Source organism: Fukomys damarensis, unplaced genomic scaffold (genome assembly GCF_012274545.1).
Source record: "Fukomys damarensis isolate Sample0158 unplaced genomic scaffold, DMR_v1.0_HiC HiC_scaffold_19, whole genome shotgun sequence".
In the NCBI taxonomy this organism is placed as follows: Eukaryota; Metazoa; Chordata; class Mammalia; order Rodentia; family Bathyergidae; genus Fukomys; species Fukomys damarensis.
The window spans coordinates 61,086,925-61,097,945 of record NW_022900931.1 but is presented as its reverse complement, the minus strand read 5'-3'; the positions used below and the strand labels follow the sequence as shown (position 1 = coordinate 61,097,945).

The 11,021-nt window shown below is 56.5% G+C and overlaps 1 protein-coding gene across 1 annotated transcript in view; it reads left to right on the top strand.

Annotated features, from left to right (window-relative positions):
- Positions 1-1,081: 1,081 nt before the first annotated feature.
- Arhgef1 (Rho guanine nucleotide exchange factor 1) overlaps positions 1,082-11,021 on the top strand; it is a 17,220-nt gene continuing 7,280 nt past the window's right edge. The window contains exons 1-13 of the mRNA XM_019207368.1: positions 1,082-1,271; positions 4,447-4,488; positions 4,588-4,671; positions 5,101-5,214; positions 6,498-6,596; positions 6,805-6,847; positions 7,058-7,304; positions 7,669-7,698; positions 7,902-8,001; positions 8,131-8,227; positions 8,308-8,343; positions 8,548-8,685; positions 9,674-9,779. Coding sequence (XP_019062913.1) covers positions 4,465-4,488; positions 4,588-4,671; positions 5,101-5,214; positions 6,498-6,596; positions 6,805-6,847; positions 7,058-7,304; positions 7,669-7,698; positions 7,902-8,001; positions 8,131-8,227; positions 8,308-8,343; positions 8,548-8,685; positions 9,674-9,779 — 1,118 coding nt within the window. The 5' untranslated portion in view covers positions 1,082-1,271; positions 4,447-4,464. The remainder of the gene's footprint in view (positions 1,272-4,446; positions 4,489-4,587; positions 4,672-5,100; positions 5,215-6,497; positions 6,597-6,804; positions 6,848-7,057; positions 7,305-7,668; positions 7,699-7,901; positions 8,002-8,130; positions 8,228-8,307; positions 8,344-8,547; positions 8,686-9,673; positions 9,780-11,021) is intronic.

Below are 11,021 nucleotides of genomic sequence, written 5' to 3'. Positions count from 1 at the left end.
CCTCCTGCGGCCCGTAGCCAACGACCGCCCCACCCCGCGCGGGCCTCAGTTTCCCCATCTGTCTAAGGGGCAAAGAGGTGATTAACATTTGCCAAGTACCTAGTAGGTGGGGATGAATGGTTCGAGACCGCGGTCAAGTCTCAGAGATTTGATGGAGACGGGGCGCGCACACCCATTGTACGGGGTGAAAAACTGAGGCCCGGGGAGCCTGATCTGCCTCGCGCCACGGAGACACTTCGTGAGACAGTGTGCAGTTGGGATTTGAACTCGTAGGAGCTTCCCGCTTAATCCTGTCCTCCAACCTTGGGTGTTTTGGGGCTATATAGAAGAAAAACAATAACTCCTTGAGCAACTGTGGAGCTGAGTTGCAGAGACTTTTGAGAGGGTTTTTGTTTCGTTTTATTTTGTTGAAACAAGGCCCCGCCTTGAACTCAATCAGGCTAGCCTCGAATTTTCGGAGGTCCTCCTGCTTCAGCCTCCCAAGGAGCTGTTAGGATGACAGGCGTTAGCCACTATGCCTGGTTGAAAGCGTTTTTTGCGAAGCTGTTCTTGGGGGTCACTATGTGTTAGGGAAGAGAGCTGGGAAGCCTGAGGCCTGGAGAGAAGTAATTGTTTTTTGTTTTGTGGGAGTTATTTATTTATTTTTGTACCGGGGATCGAACTCGGGCCCTTGCGCTTGCAAGGCAGGCGGCGGAACCACTGAGCTGCTGCTTTTGTTTGGAAGTTACTTTGATGTCAGAGGGAAAGCTATGCTCTAACCTAAGATTTTGCTCTCTGGCTCCAGTTGAAGGAGATGACAGGGCTGCGGAGGGAATTGATATACGAGCTTTGGGGATTCAGCTGGTCCCGAGTTGGGAAGGCAAATAAGGTGGAGAGCCTCAGCGCAAAATCGGAGTTTCAGTAATTCGAAGATCTCGGATTGAGCCCTGACTAGTGTAGGAGCCCTCTGCCGCCGGCGGGGGCGGGGGCCGGAAGAGTGACAGGGGCAGTCGAGATGCGGAAACGCCGGCCCTCCTAGACAGGCCAGAGCGGCTCTATCTGGCCAGCGTGGCGGAGTGGAGCGCTAGAGAGGCCAGAGGAGGAGTAGAGTCTCCAGGGTAGGAGCCTAGGAGGAGCCTGGCTAGAGCGGCAAGCTGGAGGAGTGGAGCTGGGCGCAAAGGTGGCCTTTCAGGTAGCTAGAGAGACTCGGCGGCGGGGTGGGGAAGTCCGGAGCCCACGAACGGAGGCTTCGGTTCTGGCGGCTGCAGTGGCTTCTCTTCCCACCGGAGCAGGTGAGGGACGCGGCCCCTGGCGGACATAAGACCCTGACTCTGCAAGTCATCCCCGGCTTCGCACAGCGCCACTTCCACTGTAGGACTTGGGGCCGGTATAGACCGCCACGTCTCATGTGAGATTTGGGGTACGTGAAGACCCGCCGAACTTTCCACATAGGTTACAAGGTCTCACAGACCCTCCAGGTTTCAGCTGGCCTCCCGTAGGGACCCGTCTTCTTATAACGTGGAATTCTCATAGATCTAGAGTTCCGGGCCCGAGACCCACCATACACCTCTACAGAATTCAGCTCCCTTTTTTAGGCTCCATCGACTAGCTGCTTTCTGTATAGAATCATGATCCAATTGATTCCGGTATTCTTTAGACCCACAGTGTGTGAAATAGAATCTGGGGGCTGTATATATTCCAGGGGCCCATATGAGGTTCTTAAAGAATCCCAGAGGTGCTTGGAGACCCTGAGTCATCTGTTCAATAGCTTCGAGACCCTCAGCCTTGCATAAAACCCAGATTCCCATGTGCACTCACTTCGCTTCAGGACCCCCTACCTCATGGAATTTAAACCTGTCCGGAGCCCTCAGAACCTCCTGCTTGCGGTGCTCCCTCTGCTGGACCTCAGGCTTTGTCATTGCTTACAGATCTGTCCTCTGACATCTCCGTATTTCCCCAGCCTTGGCAGGACCCCCTCACCTCCCATACCCTAAACGCGCCCCTCTCACCCTACCCCCAGTCCTCTGTGAGCCCCAATCCTCTGTGGAACAGCTAGGTCCAACCTGAGTTCCTGCTCAGGCCACAGGAGCCACATACCCCTGACCTTCCCAGGCTCCATAAGGAGACCTGATGCATCCAAGAGCTTTGATTCAGATTTTAGTCTTTTAAGGATGGAGTTGGGGGGGCAAGTCCCCAAGTTAGAAGCAACACAGTCTGTTACATGCATAAAGTGTAGAGCCAGAGTCTTAGGGTCTGAATGCTGCTCTGTCCTTTATGAACTGTACTTCAGTTTCTAACTCCATAGAATGGAGATAAGAATAATAGAGGCCCAAGAAAATAAGAAAAATAAAACAAACCAGAATAATACTAGTGCAGTGAAGTCACTGAGAGAATTAAATGAATTAACACTTGAAACCAATAATGCTGTGTCTGACACGTACTAAATACACTTTAAGTGCTAGCTATTATTTTGTATTACTGTGATGAGGAATAAGGACGTAATGCTTAGCTGGGAAAAGTGGCACACACCTGTAATCCTAGCTACTGGGGAGGCTGAAGTAGGAGGATTGAAAGTTTGAGGCCAGCCTGGGACACTTAGCAAGATTTTCTCTCAAAATAAAATTTGAAATGTCTAGGGATGTAGCTCATTGACAGAGCACTTGCCTAACATGTGCAAGACCCTGGGTTCCATCCCTGAACTGCAGAATTTAAAAAAAGGAGATAATGCTTGTCAAGCACAGGATTGAAGGCCTGGCACTGAGCCTGTGTGCACTTATTTATTTATTTTTGTTTAGTTTTGTTTCATTTTGCAATGCTCGGGATTGAACCCAGGGCCTCATGCATGCTAGACAAGCGTTCTGCCACTGAGCTGTACTCTCAGCTCCTCTTTTGTTCCTTTGGGATCCCCTGCCTCAGTTGAACCTTTCTACCTCCTGGTGAGATACACATGGGCCCTCCATGTCCTTGGGCATGTTCTCCAGCCCAGAAGTTGTGGCTGCTGGCCTAGTGAAGGCATCTCCATCTCTTTTAGGAATGAGACCGGCATGGGGGTGTTTGTGGTTTGGGGAGTTAACTGAGTTAATACATAGCAAGCACTTAAAGCAATGCCTAACACACTGTGAGGGCTAGGTGAGCTTGGTCCTCGTAATAAATAATTACTACTTTTTTTCTGCCTTGGTTTGAAAATTTATTTATGTTACCATTTAACAAACAGCTTGAAATTACCCAAGCCTGGATGGTGGAGAGATAAACTTTTTATGAAAAAGAGTAAAAATCAAGCCTGCTCGGGTGGACCCACAGGATGGCATTTGAACACTCCAGAAAGCATCATTGTTTCATAATCATAATCGAAATCGTAGCTACCATTTACTGACTGCTGGGGAGGAGGCCCATGGAAAAGGGAAAAGGGTGGATCCCAGGCAGTCAGAGATATAAATAGCTTTGGGGTTTGGGGAGCCGCCCCCTACTGGTCAACCCCATTCCTCTTTCTACAGCTCCTTCCCCACAGACACAGCTCCCATGGGATTAGTCAGACTAATTAGGGACACGGATGTCATCCTTGGAAAGATTGAGGAAGATGTGGAGACTGAAGGGGAGACGGACATGGTAAAGACAAGAGTTGGGGGAGAGAGGTGAGACAGCCAGAGACTCGGGGCAGTGGAAGCACAGGGGCACAGACGGGAGGAAGAGAGAAGAGGCAGGGATGAGGGAAGACAGGAAGAAAAACTGAAAATCGGGAGAGAAGAGGCACAGACCCCAGGCAGTGACAGCGTGGGGGAGCAGGCAAGACAAGGATGGAGGGAGGGAGATGTGTACACCTTGAGAGTGGCTGTCAAAGACCCCTTCTTTTGAGAACCAGAAAGCAGAGATAGGTGGTGCCTAAGGAAAAGAAGAATCGCTGAGTTCCGGACTTTGGGTCCCTGAGAGAGGTGGTTCAGTTTTGTTTGCTTGCGTGGAGAGAGCTGGGGGTTGGGGGTTTGCCATTTGACTTCCTGTCAGAGGAAGTGGGGCTGGTGGGTTCAGAGGCAACATCCTGGCCTAGGCCTGTCACAGATCAGAGGAGAGCCCCCAACAGCCCATTCTCCTTCCAACCTACCCTTTAACCCTTCCATTGACTCTGCTTGTCTAGAGGGCCCCCTGTCTTGGGGACCAGCCCCCAGCCCCTTGGTTCCACCTCTTTGGGGTCCCAGAACGCCTGCTTTTGCCTACAGCCCTCTCAGGGACCCAGGCCTTTGGACCTCCAGCCCACACTCCCTGCCAGGCTGCAGTCCTTGTACTCCCCACCCCCTGGCTGGCCTCTGAAGGGCTCTTTGTGCCACACAGAGGCACAGAGGCCTCATTGAGCTGCAGAGGCTGGGATAGGGGGTGGCTGTTTACTCACCTTCACACCTGGGCCAGGAATCTATGAGTAACTGCCTCTGTGTGCCTCCTCCTGCCGCCCATAACCACAGCCCCTCCTCTCCCCAGCCCTGCGGAGCCCTGGAGATGGAAGACGTCGCCCCTCGGGCGGTGAGTGCAGGGAGCAAGGGAGCAAGGGAGCAAGGGTGAGCAGACTTGGGGCCTGCGAGTTAGGGAGCCCTGTGGACTGAATCCTCTCCCCTTCTACAGGCCTCAGGGCTCCCCCGGCCCGGCCTGGTGCCCGTCAGCATCATCGGGGCTGAGGACGAGGATTTTGAGAATGAGCTGGAGGCGGTGAGCAGAGTTGGGGTAGAAAAGCTTCTGCCTTCCCTCAGTACCGTCCCTCCCACGGCAGGGCCACTTCTCTGTGCTCAGATGTGTCCCCTTGCCCTGTCACCTTCCTAGTACCAACTTCCTCTTCTTCCCCCCTCAGGGCCCCCATCCTGCATGGACTCCCACCCTTCCTCTAGCCCCAGTTTGTCACTGTCCCCTGTATGGATCCCCATTCCTTCTCTTCTGATTTCTGCCGCCAGTGTTCACGCCACATCTCATCCCTTCTCCCCAAGCACCTGCCCTTACTGTCACCATTACGGCCTGGATGCAGCACTGCTTCCACGACCTTCCCCAGCTTGGGTTCATTTGAAAGGTGCTGCGGACCAAGTAGGGTTAGGCCTAAGGCCGCCGCTCCAGCCCACGGCACTCAGCTTCCTTTTCCACACCCAGCCCTCAGAGGAGCAAAGCAGCCAGTTCCAGAACGTGGAGCAGGTGAAGCGGCGCCCGGCTCACCTCATGGCCCTCCTGCAGCATGTGGCCCTGCAGTTTGAGCCAGCACCCCTGGTGAGGGTGTGGCTGGGGAGGCCGGGAGGGTTGAGGCTGGGATAGGCCAGGGCTTTCAGAGGGCCAGAGCAATGAAAGTGAGCTGGAACGGTTTGGAGAACCAGTTCCAGAAGATGCAGCACAGGATCTAGAGACAGTGGCACAGAGGAGAGGCAAGGTGTACCATGTGATCTAGACAAGCAAGTAAGTGCCCTGCGCACACCGCAGGGCCGTGCAGACAGCAGCAGAGAACCCAGCAGTGTGGCAGAATCCATGTCCTGTCCCCCTCTTTCCCAGAGCAACATCTGTGACAGTACCCTTCCTGCGGACCCCGGAGGGGGACCAAACAGCGCCTTCTTGGCGGGTATCACCCGGCAGGATTCAGGGCTGGTGTCTGGGGGAAAGCTATTAGTCATCTCAGACCTAGATGACACCCAGGCCTTGATCCAGAAACGAAACCACCCCAAGCAGCCTGTCATCAAGTGGACAAGGTGTAATTACTAACCCAGAGACTGCCCACACCACACAGAAGTTGCCCAGGAGTTGTACATGCAGGACCACACCGTGAGAAACACCTGCAGGGTCTAGCAGACTCCTCAGCAGGTGATTTATGGAGGAGAAGCCACAGGATTGGCTAACGGGTCTGTCGACAAGGGCCCCGTCCCTGAAAGACCCAGTCTAGCCCAAGCCAAGGGCCAGGAAGTATTCGGAGCATTGTGCTGTGGGGAATTCACTGTGGGTCCCTCCAGAAAACTAGAAGCCTGAAAGAAGTAATAAGGAGGGCACCTGGGATACAGAAAGGGCACATTGACCGGCAGAGGCTGGTGACCCTGATGCCAAGCTTCAGCGACTGGCAGGAAAAGAAACTCAGAAACAATCGGGAAATTACCAGTCTCTCCCATGTCTGCGTTCTCCAGAACACTGGTGCTCCTCCATTTATTTACCGAGCCTTTGCTGTGCAGTAGTCCCCATCTGATGATGCAGGAATCAGAACCTACCTGTCACCGCCCCCCACACACACAATTTCTAGTTCCTTATATTTCTAGACCATAGGGTACAGCACAGACTTTTCAGATTTCACCCTTGCTGCTCACCAGCTGTGTGACCTTGAACCGTCATCCTGAGCTCAGTTCTCCATCTGTAAAATGGGGATAAGGGTGGTCCCTGTGAGTGAGCAGGTTAATTAATGCATGTCAAGGCTTTAGGGCTGTGTCTGGGATGTGCCAGTCATAGCAGCGAGAGGAGGTGGCATGGGGTAGCTGGTGGGCCGGGAGGGAGGAGAGCCACGTTCTTTGTCGCTTCAGCTCTGCTGCCTGCACGCAGACATGCTGTGCTCCCTGGGCCCCAAGGAGGCCAAGAAGGCTTTTGTTGACTTCTACCACAGCTTCCTGGACAAGACTGCGGTGAGAGACACCTTCAAGCCACCCCGTCCCCAACTCCTTGTTGGCCCTGGGGAGCCACCATGTGCCTCCTGACCTCTGACCACTGAGGCAACTGTCAACCTGGGCCCTCCTCTGGATCCTCTCTCAGACCCTCATCCCCACCAGGCTTCCTGGCCTGCATCCCCGTGGCTCCCAGGGCCTCTCTCACGCCAGTCTCTCCCCTGAGCAGGTCCTGCGGGTACCAGTCCCTCCCAGCGTTGCCTTTGAACTCGGTAAAGACACAGGAGGGCCCTGGGGATGAGGGAGGATCTTCGGCAGGGACGCCAGGGATAGAGGCCAGAATTCATTCGTTTGTTCTTTCTGGATGGTGGCAGCCCGAGGAAGCATGGCTGTCGGAGTCCACGGGCGAGTGGGGACTGTGGTCCAACCAGGTTGGAGCCAAGCCCAGGGAATTGGCCCCAGCACCCTGTGTGTCTCTGCAGACCGCACACGGCCTGACCTCCTCTCTGAGGACATCCAGCGGCGGTTCGTGCAGGAGGTGGTGCAGTTCCAGCAGGCAACGGTGGGCCGGCAGCTGGAGGACTTCCGCTCCAAGCGGCTCATGGGCATGACTCTCTGGGAGCAGGAGCTGTCCCAGCTAGAGGCCTGGGTCGGGCGTGACAGAGCCAGCTACGAGGCCCGGGAGCGGCACGTGGCAGAGCGGCTGCTGAGCCACCTGGAGGAGATGCAGTGAGTGGGCAGCGAGTGGGCACCCCGGGCCACCCCAGCGGGTTGCACCCCAGTTTGCCAGTGCCCTCCTGGTGTCAGAGCGCCTTTCTTAGCACTTGGGCTCTTCCCCGCCCCTCGGCCTCCCTTCCACCTTTGGAGTCCTTTGCGGTTTCTGGGTCTTCTGCAGTTCTGTGTTCAGGCCTGGCACTTGGTCCTCCTTATGCTCCCCACCCATGTGGAGGAGAGCCCCTTCCCAGCCATGGCAGTCCCTCCTCTGCCTCCCCTTACCTCTCTGTCCCAGGAGCGGTACTGTGGAGGTATGCGCAGGGTGACAAAAACCCTGGACTTTGCAACTTTGTCACAAACTTCTTTTTTCTCCCCACAGACATACGATCTCGAGCGATGAAGACAAGAGGTGACGGGGGAAACCATGGTGGGGAGAGGTGGTTGGTCCCCTGGGCCCAAGAGGGCCTGGGTCCTGGACTCCCTGGCCCTGTCCTGGGGAGCCCTCCCCACTTCCCCAGAGCCCCAGGAAGTGGTTGTGGGATAGGGAGGGAAAGGCAGGTGTCCATGTGCCTGCCTGTGTGTGATGGGGCCCTCACTGTTCACTCCCTGCAGTGCTGCTGTGGTCACCGCCATCAGCCTGTACATGCGCCACCTTGGGGTCCGGACCAAGAGTGGGGATAAGAAGTCCGGGAGGAATTTCTTCCGGAAAAAGGTCCTGACCAAACCTGGCCCTCTCTTCTCCATAGCGCCCCCCCCAGGGAACTCAGACCTGGGCACTTGGGGTTCCATTCTGCTTTGTGCATCTTGAAAATGCTACCATCCCTTCTCCCCCTTTCTGCAGGTGATGGGCAACCGGCGGTCAGATGAGCCTCCCAAGACCAAGAAAGGACTGAGCAGTATCCTGGATGCTGCCCGCTGGAACCGGGGAGAAAACCAGGGTAAGGCGGCTCTGGCCTCTGCCTCCTTCTGCCTCCCTATCCTCAACCACCCTCGCCTCACTATCCCTCTGTCATTTCAGCTCCAGATTTTCGACACCTCAAAAGCGAGGTTGATGGTAATGGACCTGTAGCCATCCATCCTGGGACCTTAGAGAGGAAAGGCTTTGGCCTGGACCCTCAAGTCTGCGGGAGGAGGACTCTCCTGTGATAGGGAAGAGGGGCAGGAGCACCATCATAGATCCCTGTGGTTCCTCCAGGTAGCTGTAGATCGGAGTCATTGCTCTCTCATTTGCCGTTCTTATCCCATGCTGTCTCCGCAGCTGAGAAGCCGGGCCCTACAGACCGGAAGGGAGGACTGGGGATCTCCTCTCGGGACCGGAACCCAGGGACTCCTGGCCCAGACACCTCTGGAGTGTCTCTGCACCCTCTTTCTGGGGACTGCCCAGAACGGGAACCTGGTGAGTTTCTGGGACTAGGGCGCAAGTACCATTGTCCAGGCTAAGCCCTCTTTTTCCTTCTCCCCTTTCTGGCCTCTGGTATTAATGACCATCATGTCAGCCGGGCGTGGTGGCTCACGCCTGTAATCCTAGCACTTGGGAGGCTGAGGCAGGAGGATCACTGTGAGTTAGAGACCAGCCTGGGCTACGTAGTGAGTTCCAGGTCAGTCTCAACTACATAGGGAGACCCTGTCTCAAAAAAACAAACAAACAAAAAAGAAAACCATCATGTCTTCCTTTCTGGGCTCTGACCTTGCTTCTGGTTCCAGGTCCCCTATCCTTGCATTGGATTTCTGTCAGCCACTGGGCTTGGTTTCCCAGAAGCTCTCTGAGTGGTATCAGGTCAACCCTCATGTGCCCCACGGTCGTGAGACCCATTCCTCAAGCCCCTCAGAGCTGCGTGGTCCTTAGACCCTTGGATCTCATACAGCTGCTTGTCCTGGCCTGGGTTCAAATCCCCACTCTGCAGCTCACTCATGTTACATTTTGTTGGTTTGTTTGTTTTTGGTACCAGGGATTGAACTCAGGACCTGTGTTTACAGGCAGGCGGCAGAACCACTGAGCTAAATCACTGGCCCTCATGTTATTTTTTGGAAATCTCTCCCCTCTCTGAGCCCTACTTCCTCTTTTTTCCCCCCTACTTTTTGAGGAAACCTGAGGGTTCAGAGAATGAACGGGCCGGAGGCTCCATCCCCGCTATCCCCTTCCACCGGCCGGGGGTATGTGTAGGGGCGCCCTAGTCCTCAGGCACCTCCGTCCCCTAGGCCCCAGCTGCCCCCGCCTGTGTTCTCAGTGATCTGAGCCCCTGTCTGTCCCCCTTTGAAGTCTGACTGGAACCACTGCGTGAAGTCTGCCAGCCCCCGGGTGCCGGGACACTGAGGCCCCCGGGGGGTTGGGTCTGCAGTCCCAGGAGCCTCCAACCGGTCCCACAGCCCTGTCCCCCCTGCAGGTGTTGATGCCCCACTGGAACTGGGGGACCCACCCTCACAGGGCCCGATAAGCCTGGAACCCTTGGTGCCCCCGGAGAGCACAGAAGAGGGTGCTGAGACGGAGAGGTGCCCGGCTGGGGTGCTGCGGGGCGGCTCAGCGCACCAGGGCTGGGGGGGCGCGTGGAGGTCGCCGCTGCCACTGGGCACTGCCTGTCCCCAGCCGCGTCTACGCTGCCTGCCCTTCCTGCTTTCCTCCGGGTCTTCCTCGCTCCTTTCCTTTTTCCTTTTCTCCTCCTTCCTCTTTCCACCCCTCCTTCCTCCCCTTGTTTGCTGCTGTTTCTCCTCCCTTCTCTCCTAGTGTCCTTGTGGGTACCCCACCTGCCGAGCCTCTCCTTGAAGGTTTTCTTCCCCTTCCCCTCCCTCCTCTCCCTTGCTCTTCCCTCCCTTGGCTTCTCCCAGCCTCTCATTTTTCCACCCCTTCTCCTCAGAGCCCTTGCCTGCCCGCCTGGCTCCTGCTACTAGTGTCCTTCATCCCCTTTCTCCGCTCCGTGCCCTGGGGGCCCTGTCCCCCTCACAGTTGGGGGGCAGGCTCTGCCCCCTGCCTGTCCTTGTGCGCTGCTTGGGGACCCACTGGTGGGGGGTAGGGGTGGGTTGGTTCCCTCTGTCCCACCTCTGACCCTGTGCCCTCTCTCCCCAGAAAGTGGAAGAGGTGGGTGCCTGGGCCCTGGGTCGGGGGAGGGCTAGCCCTCCCCCATTTCTCCCAGCCCCTCTCCCTCCCCATGGCCACCCCCTCCCCTTCACCCCCTGCGAGGGGTGGGCGGGGACATCACCCTCCCAGTTGAAGAGCTAAGTATCAAACCCTTCCCCCTCTGCCCCTGTCCCTCTGCCTCAGGGAAGGGAGGGGGTCAGTCCTGTATGCCAGATGGGTCCCCATCACCGCCCCGTTCAGTATCCCTCCTCCTCCCCTCGCTGTCCAGCACCCCAAAAATCCCACTGCTCCTGACTCTTCTCTCTCTTCTGTTGCATGTTTGATCTTGGTCTCTGTCCCTGTCCCTGGCCTGGCCTCCTTTGTCCCTGTGCTGGTCTCCCCTGTGCCTGTCCTGGTCTCCCCTGTCCCTGACCTGGCCTCCACTGTCCCTATCCCTGTCCTTGTCTCCCTGTTCCTATCCTGGCCTCCACTGTCCCTGTCCTGGCCTCCCCTGTCCCTGTGCCTGTCTTGGTCTCCCTGTCCTTGTCTCTGTCCTGGCCTCTGTCTCTGTCCTTGGCCTCGGGGTCCAGGCTGTCGGGGCGTCTGGGGCGCTCGGAGAGCCTGCGGGTGAGTGACCGCCGCCGGCCTTCCCGGGGCAGCCTCGGGGCTAAGGGCCGGGG